The 19,629-nt window shown below is 43.7% G+C and overlaps 2 protein-coding genes across 2 annotated transcripts; both read left to right on the forward strand.

Annotated features, from left to right (window-relative positions):
• Positions 1 to 16,481: 16,481 nt before the first annotated feature.
• LOC117147206 (band 7 protein AGAP004871-like) lies at positions 16,482 to 17,715 on the forward strand. The gene is given in 4 exon segments (XM_033314020.1): positions 16,482 to 16,485; positions 16,644 to 17,157; positions 17,241 to 17,406; positions 17,474 to 17,715. Coding segments are annotated over 4 exon segments (888 nt in total). The 3' UTR covers positions 17,678 to 17,715.
• A 61-nt stretch (positions 17,716 to 17,776) lies between these two features.
• LOC117147207 (sodium/potassium/calcium exchanger 1-like) lies at positions 17,777 to 18,736 on the forward strand. Its single transcript, XM_033314021.1, has 2 exons — positions 17,777 to 18,365; positions 18,541 to 18,736. The coding sequence occupies exons 1-2, from the start codon at positions 17,838 to 17,840 to the stop codon at positions 18,646 to 18,648; spliced, it is 636 nt and encodes a 211-aa protein (XP_033169912.1). The 5' UTR covers positions 17,777 to 17,837; the 3' UTR covers positions 18,649 to 18,736.
• Positions 18,737 to 19,629: the final 893 nt, after the last annotated feature.

A 19,629-nucleotide genomic window follows, 5' to 3' on the forward strand; every position in this document is an offset into this window, starting at 1 on the left:
CCCACATAAACCCATCAAAAGTGTCGGCGAAGAAGTCGCAATTGCTTTGGCCAACTGAAACTAACAAAAACCAGCAAGCTGCCAATTTGCGTATGTAATGTGGAGACACAGTGGCGTGGGAAAAGGGGTCCAAGGGCTAGATGCCAGCGGCTAGGGGGCGGGGTGATGTCTCAAATTCATGGCCAAAAGCCGGAGACGAGAGGAAAGCCATACACATGACATTGCCGCCGCTGGAGCGCTTGGGGAAAACTCCACTTTGGCCGGGAGAATTCCAGCAGGACGAAGCGGAAACCCGGGAAAGCGTGAGAAAAACAACAATTTGGCGTAAGACGAGAGCGAAAGAGATGGCGGTACAGGGAGTGCGACGGAGACGCAGCTGTGCGAAAGGGAGATGTGTTTTGGCTACACTTGGAGAAATGCATAGATACAAATTGTTGTGCAATTCACACTAAAGAAGTAGAAACTAACCGTTTAAGCATTTACATATTAGTATTTATTTATTAACTAAAATGTAATTTAAAGAACAGGCATATCGATTAGCGCTAGAGTAACTTTAAGTTAAACAAACTCGCTCTCTTTTGGATAACATGGGTAATTTCTTTACTACTTTCCGACAAATTCAATTGAATAGTCAGAATGCACGGCCAGTTTTCTCTCAGTGTGGCTAGAAGTGACTGCGCCACACGCCAAGACAAATTATGCTGTTGATAAGCGCGACAATGGCGGAAGCGCAGACACAACTAAACCGGAGTCACGGGGTGCGGGAGGGGTATGGGGATGGGGATGGGGCAGGGAGTGTGTGCAGTGGGAGTGGCTGGGCGGGGGCGGGAGCGGGAGCGGAGACTTTGTAACTGACGCTGACACGCGCGCAAGTGGCTGTCCCTCTCCCCCCGTCGCCGACCATGTCTCTTGTCTCTTTTGTTGCGAGCCAACGACCCGGCATCGCATTGAGATTACTTATAAAAGGTTATTTAACCCATTAGAAAAATCGTCTAGAGAGTGCGCGCAAACAAACCCATTTTATGGGCTTTCCGATAAAACCCTCTTAAAAACTTGATCACTTCCGATACTCAACTTTCGTTCAGCTCAAACAAAATCTCATGGAAATGAGCTAGTTTTATACCCAATCAGTTTCAATTTAGTGGGGAATTCGATCCTATTTGGAATTGCGCTTGGAATATTGTAAGCATTGTAATTAATATGAAAATTATTGTAAACTCTAATACAGTTTCGATATTTGGATCAATGTTCCTTTATTCGAGCTTTCTGTCGAAGTGTAGCGTATTCTAATTTTCTTATGCTCTGTATGTGTATGTGTGAGTGATATACATTCTAGATATATACATATATCTTATTGCTTAATGCTATCTTATATGTAACACCGAGATGTAAATATAATTCTTATATCTACCGCAAACTATGCTACTACATGGCGAGTCTTCTGGGGGCGCAGCTAAATTCTTTTGACATTTCTAAACACAGTTATATTTCACATTTGACTAAAGGTTCGGTCAGCTTTTCTACATTTAAGTAATTGCATTTTATAATTTCTTTTAAAAATTGATCAATCTTTTAATTGATTCGTAATCAATGCTAAAATTCTCTACTTGCTTCTTCGTAACTAGGCGTAACTGCAGCATACAATTTTTGACTAATTGCGGAATCCTTTGTTACGCTGCCTAGAGGAATCACTGTTTCGATAATCGTTTTAGTAGTTTCACTAACTTTTGCACTAACTGTTTCACTGACCTTTTCACTAACTGTTTTACTAACTGTTTCGCTAACTGTTTCAGTAACTGGTTTACTATCAATAGAACTGACTGTTTCACTCTTTGCTTTTCTATCTCTTTTACTATCTAATAGTTTAAACGCAACCCTTCCCCAAAACATCTGGATTCAGTTTCAACTGGCACGCTTCCATTAAATCTCGTCCGAGAACTACATTGGTGGCTCCGTCTGCATCCACCAGTGACAACTGATCCAGATTAAGCTCACCTGGGGTTTCTGGCGCCATTGACTGCCACCTTGGAGACGCAGCTCCATCCATTTCCTCCACTGATCCGTTGTATGGTGGTGGTGGGTGACTCCGGAGCTTATAGGCACATTTCTTTAAGTCTTACTACAGATCAGGGCACAAAAATGAAAAACAGCCCATGAGATGAACAAAAATGCATAAACAAACCTAATTAAAAGTCTGGAAGTTAGTTTAAAATGGCCAGTGCACTGGCAGAATCAGCTGATGCTCTTTTCACATTCTTCCAATTCAACTAGTGGCTTTAAAATAAATTTTAATTATTTTAATTAAATTAAATTGCAAAAGCTGATACATTTACAGTGGCGCCATCTGTCGTAGTTTCTGGTAAGCAAGATTGATGTAATCCATTTGAAATGTACTGTGTTAATTTTGTCCGACTTTAAATGTTTTTTTGGTCAAGAATGTGTAATTTCCCGCAGTGAGCCGTTAGCAGCTTTTGGCCATCTCTGATCTGGTGCAAAGGGAGGAGGAGGAGGAGCCGGGCGAAAAAGGGACAGCCACTCGCTCGACCGACATAAATCATCGAGCCAAATAAATCACAGCAAAACGAGGGGGAAATGGCCGAAGACGGAGGGAAATAGAAATAGAAAATCTTTGGCGCAACTTTGAAGATCTAAAAAATTATTAATAATGCAGGAGACGCCTTCTCGAGGGGCCGCTTGGACTTGGAATCCGAAATCTGGGACGCGGGACTAGCGACAATCAAATATTAAGGATTGGGTCCATTTTCATTTTGGGTCGCCAAAACTGAAAGTCGATTAAAGTGAGCAAAGAAAGGAGACTCATTTTATGCACTATATGTATAATTTGATTTAATAAATTTTAGATTCAATTTAAATTTAATGGTAGCAGACCAAAATACTATATGACATATAATAAAAGGTATTATTATAATATTACGCATACGCAGTGTTGCCACTCATTGCATTTTAATTGTATTTATGGCTTATTAATTGTTAAAAAGGCTTTTTTGATACTTCATTTAAAAACAAACAAATCAAGAAAGTTGTCACATTTATTGATACACCCGAAATAATCGATATTAAGTCGGGACATTTAAATGGCCAGCAAGGACTCTCGGCGAACGTCCGCCAACTCCACCTCATATATCATCCCATTGTGGGGCAGGCTCGACCAAAGATAACGGCCCCACTCCCCCCAATTTCGCTCCACCCTTCATCGCAACTACGCCACCCCTTAACCCTCGCCAAATAGAAAAGACTTCAGAAGGACAGCGGCAATGAGGGCAGCGATAAGACGACAACGCGGACGCCCAGCGAACCGCGGAAAACTCTGGGCTCTTCCGGGGCCCTTTTAAACTTGCCCATCTCTGTGGGAGTGGCGGCAGTGGAAGAGGGCGTCCTCCCAGTGAAACATGCAAATGAATCCCATCGTGCCTGCTCCGCGGGACGGCTTAAAGGCGAGCACTTTTTCAAGGACTGGCCGCGGCGACTTTCTGTTGTGCTAAATTTATGCAACAGGCTTTTGGCCCATTTGTAAAATATGCGCTGTCATAAACCAGCGGGCGAGAGCTACAGCTTGGAGTTGTCCTGCGAGTACTGCGAGTCCTGGGACTCGAAGCCCAAGGCCCAAAGCTCCACCAATTCGCAACATTATTGGGCCTGGCCTGGCCTAGCCTGGCTGGGCACTGTCTGAATCGGTTTTCCCGCTGCACGTACAGGCATATAATTTTTGCCAAATCAGAATATTTATGCGTCTAGCCGCACACAACACACAGCCAGTGGTGGCGGGGGGCAATTCGGGGAGGGGGGCCTGGAGATTCACTGAGCTCGACGAGGGGACATAAAAAAATTACAGCACGCTTGAAAAAACGCGACAAAAACACGCAATGGATATGACTTTTATACAAAGCTTTGGCTACAGACTCCCGGCCCATTTACTCTCCCCGTGAAAAAACCCCTTTTCAGTTGCAGTGCTACACTGAGACAAAATAATTGCGATAGTATGTTCCCCTGCATTTCCAGATCCCATCCTATTTGGGAGGGTTCTTTACAATAATTCAAAGTTAAATAAATTCGAGGAATAATAAAAATAGTATTATCTTATTTATATTTCACACATTTTAACTATAATTAAATAAAACTAATATTTAAATAATTATTTAAAAATAATATTAAAAAAAATAAAAGGAAAGTATCATATAAATTCGATATTTAATAATATATTTGTAACTTTTCAATACAGTTTTGAATGCTTTTGCGCCTTAATTGTATTTCTTTTTAAAATAACATTAGTTCTTATGCATATTTGGTTTAAACTTAACCAACCTAGTCATATCTTTTTCTCTCAGTGCAGGATCCACAGCCAGGACATGGCCGGTCGATGGCGTTGGCTGCTGGTGCTCATTGAAACGCATTTGCAGTGCAGCCGGTGCAAGTGCGTTCACCGACACACTCAACCACACACACACACCAGTCCACTCAGGCACACACCAGCTTACTCACACACACACACACGCCCACTCACATTACGCACACAACTGCACGCGACTGGGAAGTAAAGTGTACTGGAGGCGGATGTATCGATTATTCGATTATTTCTGACCTCCCCTTCAAAAGCAAAAACAAAAACACAACGCCTGGCAAAAAAGTTGGAAAACTGAAAAGGATGTTGCATATAAAAATATCACGTATACGCCACGGGTTCCTAATGCTTAGGAATTTAATCCAATGTTCAACTTTCAAACTGTTGAGAAGGTCAATTGCTTGCAGAAAATACAATAATACCTAAATGAAACGAATAATATAAACATTTTTAAGAATACGATAAAAGTCGATGGTGACATTTTCGTTAATTTTTCTTAAGTTTGACTCAGACTAATATTATGAGTTATACATATGTATAGTGATTCCACAATCTAACTACATACTACATAGTGGTACGAATATATCAAAGAGGGTAATAATTATGGCCATTGTTATTTGTTGATTGAGAAGGCCTTTATTCTTATTGGGTTTCGATTTTGATTTATGTATTACTGTATAAGAAATAAAAGGTCACGACCAAGTCCACATGCAAACATATTTTTACGCTGCACAAATGTTATTAAATTAAATCACGTTTTAAGCCCATTTCTGTATGTATGTATTGCAGCGATATTTATTTCGCAGCGGGTCAATCCACCGAGGGGGCGTGGCAGATGGTGGGATGGGAAAAAAGACAAAAACCAATTGCTTTCGCAGTTTTTTGTCGCCTGCCGCCAGTGAGTTCGTTCAATAACAAAATAAACAAAATAAAGAAACAGGCTCAGGGGTTTGGTGTGTAAGTGGGCGGTAAGTGGGCGGTAAGTGGGCGGTAAGGGGCGGGACGGAGTCAGTGGGGCGTGGCGGTTGTTCAACGAGTGGCAACAATTTTGTTGCATTCAGCTGGCGTTGCTGCTGCTGTTATTGTTGCCTGCAAACGTTTTCGGCACTTTTTGGTTTTTGTGGCCAATTTGAAGAGTCGCGCCGAACCGGAAGGCGTACAGCCCAGCCGCAGGGCGTGGCATGGTCAGCCGAGAGACACACACACCGGCGCACAACTAACCAACCAACACACACACACACACTGACACTCGAGCGGAGACAACCGTGTGCGAATCCATGTGGCTATTTTTGCGGTTGCGAAAAGTTGAAAACTTTCCACGGCTCCAGTTAATGGCGGCACCCCAGAAAACCCCGCTGCCTCCAACCATGCCACCGATTTCCATTGCCTCGCACACAATATTTTAGTGTTCAAAAATGTTTTCAGCACTTTAAAATAGCCGCAGCTGAGGTCGATTTTACTTAACTAACCATAAAGTACAAGAATACTATACTTTCATTAACATTTGTTAAATTGGCAGGCCAGTAACATATTGAAATATTAATATTCAAATTAAAAAATAAAAAAGTTAAGGTAACAGCTCCCTTATTTTAAGTATTAACGCAAGAACACATTTAAATTTGCAATAGTAGTACACGAAAGCTATACGAGTATTACTTTATGAATATTACGCATACGCAGTGTTGCACACCTGAGGTATTTATTTGAAATACACTCAGTAAAAACTGCAAATAAATTTCTCAAGTTTCAATAAAAACAGAAAACTCCATGCTTGGATAAAGTAACTTGCATTTCATAATTAAAATAATATATTACTTAATACATATTATTTTCAGAAAGTAAAAATGTTTTTCTTCAGCAGCAGAACTTATTAAAAGCACATTTAAAATAGTGGCAAGCTCCAACTTAAAATTTTGGTATATTTCACGTGCATTTTTTGCAGCTTTCTAGTTTTTATATCCCCATCGAGGAAACTCATGGCACCCAGACCTTTTCACTTTTTGTTTTCATCCCGTCAATTTCTCCTTTTGGGCCTCTGCCGCTCCGGTTATTGTTTGCAGTGGCCGGCGAGAGTTTTTGATTTATATTTAATTCAATTTTTATTGTGCTTAAAAAATGGATAAAATATTGCACGGCATTCACAGGCGACGGATTCAGGGGTCAAGGGTTGCCTTGTTGGCCCATTCATAAATTGGCAGTCGCCTGGCTGCGTTTGACAGCAGCCAATGCAAATTGCGGTTAGAGTGGGTGGTGGCCTTCCAGTGGAATGGCTGCAGCACTGGGTTGGCAAGGGGGGGTGGTTGGCTAGTGGGTGGTGGTCCAAGTGCGGGGTGCTGGTGGCTACGTGTCGCCGTTGGCCGCAAGATGTTGACAATGACAATGAACGTGGCACGAAGCCGTTGGGCCAAGTCACACATGGTCAACACAAGTGCAGTCGCCGCGCTAGATTTGGTTAGGATCTGGGAAAGTTGGCAGTCGGGAGCCGGAAAATGGGAAATGGGGCAGAGGAGAAGCATCCTTGTACGTGGCAGCCAACTGCAGAGGTTGTGGGTGTGTGGGTCAAACGACGCGAGCGTGACACGACAATCGTGATAAACGAGATTAGTTATAGAGCAAACCAAGCAAACTGTCTCATAGTCATGCTGCTTTTCCCACTTTCCACCGCTTTCCACCGCTTTCCACCGCTTTCCACAAACTTGAGCAACAGCTGCGTGTGTCAAGCCGAAAAGTGTGCAATGAAAATTGTGTGAAAGTTGTGCAGACAAAGTGGAGTGGGAAAATCGGCACAGAGATGACAAAATTTTAACTGAACTGGATGCAATAAAGCTGTAATATTTGCAATTATATTCGGGTATGTATTTAATCCGCTCATTCAACTCAAAAAAAAAGTACATGAATTGTAAGGACAACTTCAATTGTAAAATGAAAATAACACATGATTAAGATGTAGTGCCCTATGCAATTAAATATATCATTTAATTCTATATATTATTTTTTATTGTCAAGATGTGTATATACTTCACGATATCATCGCAATAAGTCACGTCCTAATTGGAATTTGATTACAATTAGTTTTTATTTCAATGCTTCTTTGTTTGAAATCACCTTTGCCCTCGTCACGTGCCCATCTCTTTTACAATTTCCTCGTCGAATCTATGTTCCCACAAACACAGCTGTGGCCATTTGAATAGCATTTAAAATATGAAAGTTATGCATTTGAATAGAGCGGCACATCCCGAAAGATATACTTCACTTTAATAATTGGCATTCGTTTAGATAGTAGCTTTTCCAGTAGTATTATTTTATAATCACCCACTTTAATAAATATCATATTTAACTATTAATATATATACACATTTAATATATATTTGATATATGATATACACTAGCAAGAGCAAGAGTAAGTTTTGGAGAATTAAGCTACAGCTATGAGATATCCTCAAATATCCATAAAATTCCTATTAATGTGACCCCCGTTGTTTAGATTTCTAAGTATAATATTCCTTTTTGTTGTTTGCATAAGCTGTCGAGCGGCTCTTCCATTCATTACGTAATGTGGCGAGGGTTTTACATCTTGGCCCGGCGACTGACAAAAGGGGCGGGTCGGAGCGGTGGTGGGGGCGTGGCACGGCAAAGGGGACGGGATACCGCAAAATGGCAGCGGCGCCATGGCATTTAAGTCACGTAGCCATGTTGAGTAATGCGACACGTTGCCATTGATGGCCCGTTGACGATGAAGTGCAAGCTGGAAAATAGAAATAGAAATGGCAACAGCACAAGTGGGCGGCATGTGGGCGGTGCTCGGTGTTGGGTGTCCTTCATCACCCACTCCACACCAGCACCCACCCTCCTCCTCCACCGGCGGTTGCCATTGTGACCGGCTGAGGGCAAAAGCCAAGTGGCAGCCACTTTTGCTTGGATTTTGGCCGCATTGATTAGCCGTGGAGCCAGGCGCTAAAAAATGATGCAGCCAGCTCAAAGTTTGCATATTTATTATGCACTCAAAGCTCAAACATTGCGGCAGCGCGACTCAAAGAACGGCCAAAGAACCACAGAAGAAAAGTGAAAAGCGCCGGGATAACTTTGGTGGTGCATCGGTGAAAAGTGATGCAGCTACTGCGGTGGCTGTCAACTGCTAAGAGAACGTAGAACCACCTGGCTGTGCATCAATAACTTGACTCTTTTTATGGCCTACGCAGCGAAACAATGCAGCTGGAAAAGCCAGTGTGACACACGTGGAAAAACGTACTACTTGGGATATGGAAAATCGAAGTCATTTCATCCACGTTGATAGAAAACATATATTTTAAGTAAACACAACTAGAAACTTAAACAACTAGAAAGTTCTTTTCATGACCTAAACATAAACCGAAATACCAGTCTTATTTCGCTGAGTGTGACGATGCACCTGGATGGAGTCCTCTAATCTTCAGCTGCCAGGAGTCGAACTTAACAAGGAAACAGTGCCGGCCATAAGTGGATGGCTCTGACACTGGGGGCATCCTTTAAAAGCCAGTTGACTTCATAATCGCAACCGTGCAATATGGCTACATTTCAAAAGAGATTTTCCAGACATGCTGAGGGGTTTTCATGTGGCTACATGGAACACAGACAGAAAAGTATTATTTTTGAGCCGAGTCTAGCTTAAACTTTGCTTTAAACTAGGGTACTTTGCAATTACTCATTAAATATTTCTAAGTAAATTTGGTAAAAAAAATCTATATAATTTTAAATATTACAATATAAAATATCTTTTCTTTTCAGAACTACATACTTACTTGGGTAAATTCTTGTTTACTTTGTGAATTAGACTTTTGTATGCTTTTTGTTTTTGCTAGAGTGTGAATAATTTTGCAAAGCTTGAATGCGAAACCATGGAAGTTCCGTAATTGGAGACACCAGTTGGATCCATTCCGTACTTATCAGCATCATCCCAGGCTTCAGGAGCTCCCGGTCCACTCCAGAAATCGGAGTGACTTTGAAGGGCAGTCAAGTGGATGATGATGGCCCCACTGGAGTCTACCTTCCGCCCATTCAGCCGATGTGTTTAATTAAATTCTGTGACAGACAAAAAAGGGAAATTAAAGAGTGGCTTTCTTGTTTCGGGTGTCCAATGGACAACCCGTCGCCGTGTCCTTTGTGGCCGGGCAACTTAAAGCGGGGAAAAACAATAATTGAGCGAGATGTCATGGCAGCCGCTGGCCAATTTGTAGACACGTAAAAATCTTATCACAAACAAAAGACTTACCGCACCGCCAGCCCCCCACTGCCATTTGCCACGACAGAGGGGCAGCGGGTGGTTCCCGGTTCCTGGTCCCCAAAAGACCCCTCCCCCCTTGCCGCCTAAAGCCACCAAGTCCCCACCCCTTCACCATGGCAGCGATAAGCCGTGCACGTTGTCGCCATTCCGCTCGCATTTGTCGTCATCAAGAGAAACACAGAAGTCGAAACCAGAGACACAAATGCAGAGCAAACCAGAAAATGGCAACTGAGGAGTACCGACTACTCAATACCCAATAATAGCCCAATAAATTAAAGGATCCTTCGCAAGGGATCCTTTCCATACTTAAATACAATAACTTTGTGTGTCAGCAAGCATGCAGCAAAGTTGTGTAAGTCAAATATGGAGAATATTGACGTAAAATATATTTTAGAATACTTATTTTAAAACTTAGTTCCTCTTTAGACATCTAATTTGCTAACTATTGTTCGCCTCTTGCCATCGAAGACTTCACAGGATTAGGCCATCGATTGGAGTTGCGCTCCCAACATCGATCGCTATTTCCTGCAGGGTACTGAAAGGGGGGACCCCATTCCCATGACAACCAGCGGAAGTGGAAGTGCTAGCAGGCGGCTCACGTACGGCATATAAATAACATTTCGATTTGGCTGTGTGACAAGCCCGAGCCCCAAATGACGCAGAATTATGCCAACTTCAAGCCGAAGATTGGAATTAAATAAATAAAGAAGAACTAGTTGGGTAAAGAGTTTAACAACTCGGGCCTGCATCCCAGTGCGCGATAAATAGAAGTGAGCGAGGGTGTGGGAAAACGAAGTGGCTAAATGAGCCCACAAAAGGGTCACTTAATGGAAAATGTCATCCGAGTCGGAGGAATTGTCCGGATGCCCAAATAGAATAAACAGAACAAGGCAAATGAATTGCGAATGCCAATCGCAAAATTGAACGGGACACAAAAGGCGGAGCCAAGGAGTCCTTATTTCACTCCCTCTGTTTGGAATAGAATATACTCTATATATATATACATATATACTTCTGGCAGAGTACTCAATTATCAGTCATAGTTTGTCAAATTGACAAATTGCACAAGATGGAGCACTCTGCCCATCGAAACGGAATGAAATAAAATCGGACTGAAGGCATTAAAAGAATGGAAGCCAGTCGGACGGACGGAATGGTAACCAAAGGCAAACAATTTACTTTCCAGTGGGAAGCGAGCAGTTTTAGATATCTCGGTATCTGCTTTATTTATCATAAGGCTCGGATTTATTTTACAAGCTGCACATAAATGCTGCCATTAATTTTGCGGCTCTAATGTTTTATTTCATTCATTCATTTGGCGCAGCACAGAAAGCATATTTCCTCTAGCACTGCCAACTCCATGTCTCCTTCTTGAGAAGGACTTCAGCCAGGCGAATACCTTTGAGCTTGAAGAGTCCTTTGTCGGACTGCTCGGGAACCCTTTTGCCGTCTGCATCGCCCTAAAAAAGGCAACTTAAGCTTCAATTTCGACTCTATTAGGTCGCATAGTGTGTGTGCTCTTTTGCTGCTGAAATCGGCTTGCATGCCAATGGGGAGCATGGAGAAGGGTCCCCATTCTCCCTATGGCATCCCCTTTTACCTTGACTGCAACTCTGGGACAGGACACGGGCATCTGCACAGTGAGAAATAGTTCGGACTTAGAGATTATGTGACAGGTGTCTAAGAGTATGCAGCAATCTATTTCAATGTCAATTTATGGCATAAGACGTGCAGTTATCTAGTATCTATGAAATAGTGCCATTGGTAATCTGGCTAGCTTGAGATCCTTGCTCGCTTAGAACTGGTCAGAGTTTGTTTCAGTGCATCCTCTTGTAAGCTACTTGAAGGAAGTGTGTTGCATAGTTTAAGGCTGCCGCACACAAAGAGCAGAAGCAGGAACAGCAGCTGAAACTGAGGCAAAAACAGCAGCCAGAGCAGCGGGACTGACTATCAACTATAGTCGAGGAAATTACTTTCAACATTTCGAATGCCGTCTCCGGGAAAGCGCACCCCCCTGCCCCCCTGCCCAACCAGCCACGTCCTCTTCGACTTCAAGACAGCACAAAGTGTGTATTTATATTTAAGAAAAATGTAAAAGAAATAAAATAAGAAGTGAGCAGCCGGCGTGGAAGTGGGAGGACGAATGAAAAACAGGAAAATTATTTGATTTTTATGCATTTCACTTAAGCAACAAAAAGGCCACCAGAGACGAAGGATGGAGCACAGCAGGATGGCTGGATGGCGGGAAAATCGGAGAGAGAGAGAGGGAGAGAGAGATGGGAGGAAGGACATGCATGCATTATAGATGAACTTGCCGGCAACGAAATAAAGCAAATAAATGCAATCAGGAATAATAATTTCAGGCCAAGACAGCCGGGGATAACTTGATTTCCACCACCCCATCGCCATTTTCCGCCCGCAAACGCATAAACAACAATTTCACAGGGCCTGAAGGTTCTGGATAAAGTCATGCACTTGGCTCGTAAATAAAGCCAAAAGCCTATCTTCAAGGCCCTGCCCACAACGGGCTCAAAGTCGACCGGAAGAGCTGGGAAATCGGGCTGGAATCGGGGAAAAATCGGGGAAAAACAGAGGGGCCAAGTCAACGCCCAGCCAGTTTTTCACTTGGAAAAACTTAATTATGCATGGTTAACACGAAAACTCAATAAATTTTCAAATAAATTCACATGGGCCGAGCCGAAAGAAGAGAAATCGAAAAAAGTCCGCCTGGCCTTTTGGTCTATGTAAATTTTATTTGCCAAAGGATTTTTCACCAAGTTTCCTGGCTCTGTTGCATTTAGATTTATTCGCAACGTGTGTGCTATGTAAAACCTATTAGGAGCCACTCCAGACCACCGTCCATTCCCCGCCAGCCCACTCCATCCACTCCATCCACTTCAGCCGCACAACCCACTCCACCCACTCAACTGTTGCGCAAGCAAGGACTCGAATCCCAGGACTCGGCACTCGGCAGAGAGTCCCGGCACCTTCGCAAACTAATCGCCTGTTGAAAATGCGCCGCACTGTGCGAGTTAGAATTTATTGAGTTCTCATATTGAGCAATGCTATAAAAATAATGAAGCCAGGACCGAAAGGTAGGTGGCCAGGATGCCGGGATGCCAGGATTCCGAGGAGGTCCTGCTAACTGCTCTACACACGGGCGGATGGCACTGCCGCAGGATCAAGCCAGATAAGATTGCAGGAACTTCAGAGCTCAGGTAAGCAACTCAGGTGTCAACTTAGATGAGAAAAATGTATTTCATTGCGAAAATATCTAAATACTTTTTACTACAGCAAGAGCTAAAAATATATCTATGTATATGAGACACAGGATTTAAGTGCATTGAACTATATTTCAACAGAACAATTTATTTGGAAAAATGTTTAATATTGAACTTATTGCAATTAACCTATAAATCAGTCTAAGTTTTGTTAAAGCTGAACAATATGAGCTTATTGTTTTCTTTGCATCTGATATATATGTATGTATATGTACATATATATGTATTCTGAAATAAATAATGTATTATTTTGACAAACTGAGACCCTACACCGAAACTCCCGATCCTCAACCGTAGGGGCCACGTTTTGTCGTCGACAGTTGGCTTAGTTGAAAGCCAAAAGCCCACGCAGCTTAGTGTGTCCTGCGAAGGACAACCACCCAAGGGGGTGGTGGAGCTGAAAGGGGGCTGAAAGCAGGAGGGGTGGGGCTCTACGACTGCTGTGAATACTTGGGCAGAAGGCAGAAGTGGCAGGAGCAGCGGCAAAAAGTGAAATGAAGCCGAAAGGCAAATAGAGCATAAATTACGCAAATCCAACACGACACTTTACAGCGTCGACTGCGGCAGAGGCAGCATCCTGTCCTGTGTGTGTGTGCGTTGGTGAGCACATGTGTGGGTGTGTGCATCAGTGTGTGTGTGTGGCAACAACTACAACAAGAACTGCAACAATAATAACAGTAACAGCAACAGGAAGAGCAACAAATAAGTTAAGTCAAAGTCGAAAAAGCAAACAAACATTGCACACGACGGAGATGGCAACACTTACACACACACACACACCGAAAGACACCCATTGCAGTTTTCTCACTTCCGCACACTGAAAAGTACACTGGCAGAAAAATAACTATTAAATGCATTACTAGGAATTTCATCTTCTGAGGCTAACAAACATTTACATTGTGCTTGGATCTGAACTATTATTTATGATGTTCGGTACATCAATCTGCAAAAATTTAAATATAATTGTTGATCATCACCTCCCCTTGATTTCTCTCAGCGCAGAGTGCAACTCGCACTGGGCAGGAGTGTGGCATGCAATCAGGCGCCAAATGCTCATGTGTCTCATTGTCAGCATGTTGCATGTGCAGCAGGGGGCTGGCGGCGGTGGCGGGGGGAATGGAGACGAGTAGCCGGGTAAAATAAAGTAAAATGAACAGCAGCAGCAAAAATGTTAAAGCAAGTAAATAAACATTGTACGCCATTATCAGGCACTGTCAGCAGCAACAGTGGCAACAATCAACAGCACCAGGCAACATAATTTGCAGTTGCAACTGAGAACTTTTCAATGGTTTGAAGCTGAAAAAGCTGGCAGGACCTCCTGGCCCCCAGCAGAAAGAAATAAATGGGGGGAAACCAGAGGCAGCATTGCATGGCTGGCACAGTGGGGATAGCTATTGCCTACTTTTAGGAGGCATCAAATGGTCAGTAGAGCCAAAAGAGGATTTCTTAAAATCAAATACCATTTCAACCTGAATTGATACTGAGCTTATTTGATTATAATCAAATGAATCTAGATTTCACTCCATAACACTTCATTCTTTTTGCAACCTGTTGCAACTCACGTATCTGCAACATGAGTGTCTGGAGGCTCCGAGTACAGTACGCATTAGCCTTGGCTTTATTGCTTTCGAAACTCAAAACTATCGTAGCATTTTTAAAAAGATTTCCGTGTTCATTTCTTTGGCTGCGGAGTTATCATGTTTTCATTTTTTATTTTTTTACTTCAGCATACTTCTTCCACTGTCCGAGTAAAAGTCCATTGCCTGGCATAAAGCCCGGATATGCCGGCGAACTCGATACTGCTCTTGTATGTGTATGTGGGCCTGAAAATGTGTGTGTGCATGCCTGTATGCAGCTGCATGGTTGAACAGTCACTGGCGGTGTAGCTGAAAAGGCCGGAAGTGCAGTCGAGCAACAACGATTGCATGCATGTACATACATACATGTGTGTGTGTGCGTGTCCCAGCTCGTTTGCGAGTGTGTGTGGGTGTAGGTGCGAATGCAAGTGTGTGGGTAGCGTTTGTGTACGTGTGAGTCGGCTAAACAAAAGTGGCACTACAAGCTGAACTTGTGAGCAGAATGGGAGTGCTGAAAAAACGAAAAGAAAAGCCAACACAAGTTGACATAGAAATTGTACAAACTGAAAATGATTTGTGTGCCCCCTTTGCCACACAGACACACACACACACACTCACAAGTGCAGGCATATGTATATTTGCACAACGGTGGGTCGATTTATAGGAAAAATCCAAAAAAAAAAAAGAAAACAAGCCCGACTATCAGATACCCTTTACTCAGCTAGTGCCAATGCGAACGCGAAATTTCATCAAAACTGCGTGGCAGTTTTGACCGGTTTTAGGGCGGTTTTTTGGCATATCGATAAAAATTTACACGAATAACATAATTATTAAAAAATATCCATCAATTTTTCAAATATGTGAGCCTGGTAGTTTTGTGCGATTTGTGGGCTTGACAACATGGGTCAACAAACTTGCGCTGCGTGTTTGTCTATAGAATCTGTATGCTGAATCTCAGAGTTCTAACTTTTATAGTTCCAGACGGACATGGTCAGATCGACTCGGCTATTGATCCAGATCAAGAATATATATACTTTATACGATCGGAAACGCTTCCTTTTGCCTGTTACATATTTTACAACGAATCTAGTTTACCCTTTTACTCTACGAGTAGCGGGTATAAAAAATATAAAACTCTCGGTAAAACTTGTACGATCACAAATTCATGAACAATATCAAATATTTATAAGCATCTACAGTTTCTCCCGGCAATTACAACATATAAATGTTTGCCGGATCTACGTCCAATGATTGTGTTCCTATTTGGGCGATGTTCTTTTGAAAACTTGAATCTCCAGCCACGATGAGGACGCGCTGTCCGGGAATCGCGGGATTGAGGTGGGTGGCCAGTTCGGCGGCATCTAATCGGGACACCTTTGCCGTCTCCTTGTAGCGTAGATTGTCCCGGAGCTGAGGGCACTGCTGGGCACAGTGGCCCGCCTCCTGGCAAGCGGAGGAGTCACACTGAATTCCAGCAGATCGTCGGGCTGTACAGCTTGCAGGTGCCGAGACATTGGTCCCTTTGGCTGCACCTTCACCAGGATGCGGAACTCTTTGGCCACAAAGTCGCTCCAATACGGCGAATACGGACGCAGCAGGCAGCCGACGCGCGGAGTTCTAAAAATACGAAACTTAAGTTCTAAAAATACAAATATAATGAATGAATCTGTCGCTTTATCAGACTAGATAGTCGTTTCAAGTCGTTTTCACTTACCGTACTAGCAATTAGATTGCCATCGTAATCCCATATAATCGTCAATTCCTACGACATTCTAGTCGTATTAGCGCATATATATCACATCAGTCTATATAAGTTGCATTTGCCATTCGAATCGATGTTTGAATCGTAGGAATTTCTATTGACCTCCAAGATAAGGGGCTGATTGGTGTTTATCCGGAGCCTTTTTTGTTTGATAGCCCCATCATTTGTGTGGTGGCTGTTGTTTTTCACAGCTTTCTATTTTTCAAGTTGTCACATAGTCCATCATCTGTTTCAGTTAATGATGAGTTGGTCCACGGAATCCGGACAAAGAAGGTACTTAGAGATACTAGGGTTTCTTCTTGGCCATCGAATTGGAGTGGCCTTATCCACGTTTTTCTTTCGAATGAAATGTCCAGTTTGTAGATGAAAATTTCATATTTATATTCCTAACATCTCTTTGCAGCGGATAACGAGCCCAAGGGCTGCATGGAGTGGGTGGTCACCCTGTTCTCCGTGCTGATCTTCATCATCACATCGCCCATCGCCATCTTCATATGCTTCAAGGTGGTGGCGGAGTACGAGCGGGCGATCATCTTCCGGCTGGGCAGACTGAGCGGCGGAGCTCGTGGTCCCGGCATGTTCTTCATCCTGCCGTGCATCGATGAGTACCGCAAGGTGGACCTGCGCACGGTTACCTTCAATGTGCCGCAGCAGGAGATGCTGACGAAGGATTCCGTGACGGTCACCGTGGACGCGGTGGTCTACTATCGCATCAGTGATCCCCTTTACGCGGTCATCCAGGTCGAGGACTACAGCATGTCCACCCGCCTCCTGGCGGCCACCACGCTCCGAAACATCGTCGGCACTCGCAACCTGTCCGAGCTGCTAACCGAGCGCGAAACCCTGGCCCACAACATGCAGGCCACCTTGGACGAGGCCACCGAGCCCTGGGGCGTCATGGTGGAGCGCGCTGAGATGTAAGTAGCCTGACATTTGCCATCCCAGATCAGATCAGTATTTCTTCACATGTGTACGTTGTATGCTCTTCATCCGCTGGCAGCAAGGACGTCTCCCTGCCCGTTTCCATGCAGCGCGCCATGGCCGCCGAGGCGGAGGCCGCTCGTGATGCTCGTGCCAAGGTGATTGCCGCCGAGGGTGAGAAAAAGTCCGCCACAGCGCTCAAGGAGGCCTCCGACGTCATCTCCGCCAGTCCATCGGCCTTGCAGGTGGGTGTTGTCCTAGAAAAATCAACCGTTGAGCACTGATTACCATTCGAATTCCCTGTCACCACAGCTGCGCTACTTGCAAACCCTGAGCAGCATCTCCGCCGAGAAGAACTCCACCATCATCTTCCCTCTGCCCATGGAGCTGCTGACTCCGTACCTGGCCAAGTACGCCCACTTGATGGGACCGCCACCAGAACTTAAGCAATCGCCGGAGAAGTCCGATAACTAAGTTTTAGACGCACATGCCGCTTGGCCAAAGACCAACCTATGATTTGAATCTAAAGCGCTGCCAGAGTTTGAAAATATTAATGTCCTATTTTTTTAATAAACGTAATCCACACGAGTTGGCAGCACCTGCCGCCATTTTACATTTTACGATTGCACGTGAATTTATTTGGCTTACTTTTTCAAGAGAACTTTATTGCTAAACGATGTCGGAGAAAGAAAACAGCCTCAACAACACCGCAGGTGGTTCCCCCGCGGAAGAGGACAAGCAGGAGGAGAAAGAGCAGGAGAAGGAAAAGCAGGAAGAGCCGGCAAAGAAAAAATCTGAGGAGGTCGGTTCTTCACCGCCACCAAAGCGCATGCGAGTCGACGATCCGGCCCTCGGAGAGCTGGTTCGGCTGCTCGTCGAGTTGGATGTACAACAGGCAGAGCTGGAATTAAGCGCTAGTGGCTGCGACTCAGGGAATCTTGGTGGCGCTGGCGGCAGCAATTCCAATAAGACCCAACTGGAGTCCCAAGAGTTGGATGTACAACAGGCAGAGCTGGAATTAAGCGCTAGTGGCTGCGACTCAGGGAATCTTGGTGGCGCTGGCGGCAGCAATTCCAATAAGACCCAACTGAAGTCCCAAGAGAAAGAGCAGGATCAGGAAAAGGATGAGGAGGAAGAAAAAGAGCAGGAGCAGGAAGAGCAGAAGGATGAAGAGCAGCAGGAGGACGAGATGGAGGAGGAAGAGCAGGAAGAGGAAGAGCAGGAGGAGGAAGAGGAGGAGGATGAAGAGCAGGAAGAAGAAGAGGAGGAGGAGGAAGAGCACGACGAGGATGAGCAGGAGGAGGAAGAGCACGACGAGGATGAGCAGGAGGAGGAAGAGCACGACGAGGATGAGCAGGAGGAGGGAGAGCCGATCCCAGGAGCTGGAAGGGATCCCAGTTGCGGAAGCCGTGCCTGTTGAGCAGATCAAACATGTGCACGACAAGCTACTCATTGACTTCATTACGAGCTTGAAGCTACAGGACTAAAAAACTCCGAAGCCCAAAAATTTATAATATAACTAGAGCGATCTCCCAGCCATCATTAAAATACTTTGAATCAGATCACAATATATAACTCAAATTACTTCTTCTTTTTTTTTTATTTATCTTGTAACACAAAGCTTGCTTCAAAATAAAACTGAATTCGCTGGTATACAGTATATTTCTTATTGTTTTTAAGTAATTTAAATTATTTTATATTAATTAGTCATGGGGGAAACAATCAAAAAGCTCTGCACCAATTAGGGCCCAGGATCAGGCACCGAATATATTGAATATAAACTAGCCAGTGAAATGTTAAGGCACGGACACATTTGATTCTCGAAATCAAGGTACAGGGTATGCACCAGTCCGCACCACACTTGCGCCTTCTTAGTTTGGTGTTCAGATTACTACAACTGGGAATGGGGTGATTCCTGAAAATATCATCCACTTGGGATGACTTGAATGAGATTGGGTCACTGATAGTCAAATGGAATCATAACCATGTCATGGACAAAGGAGGTCAAATAAGATGTTGACAATGTTCCTTTCAATACAAACCACCCAGAATCCAGTGACCAGACGGTCAATTGTATTAATTACTGCGGAAACCTACGATCCAGTCGGCTTTTTAAGGGCAATTTAATCCGCATCGATACTTTTGGTATCAATGTAAATGGAACAAAGTAAATGATTGGCCGACAGCGACATGGCTTCAAGATCCAAGTATTCGGTCATTAGAGGTACCTGGATGGCCAAAACCATAGATATTTATTCGGTAGCGACAAGTACAGATTCCCTGTAACTTGCCAATTAATAGTAGCTAGCAGAACCTTAAGTGCTTGAGCGAATTTCATCTTAGAAAAAATTGTTTAAAGTAGTTGGAGTTATTATTAAATTCGCAAGACAAACAATAAAACGAAGACAAGTCTTTGCCTCTAGAATCTGTATGCTGAATCTCAGCCTTCTAGCTTTTATAGTTCCCAA

The sequence above is a fragment of the Drosophila mauritiana genome, chromosome X (assembly GCF_004382145.1).
Source record: "Drosophila mauritiana strain mau12 chromosome X, ASM438214v1, whole genome shotgun sequence".
NCBI classification, from domain to species: domain Eukaryota; kingdom Metazoa; phylum Arthropoda; class Insecta; order Diptera; family Drosophilidae; genus Drosophila; species Drosophila mauritiana.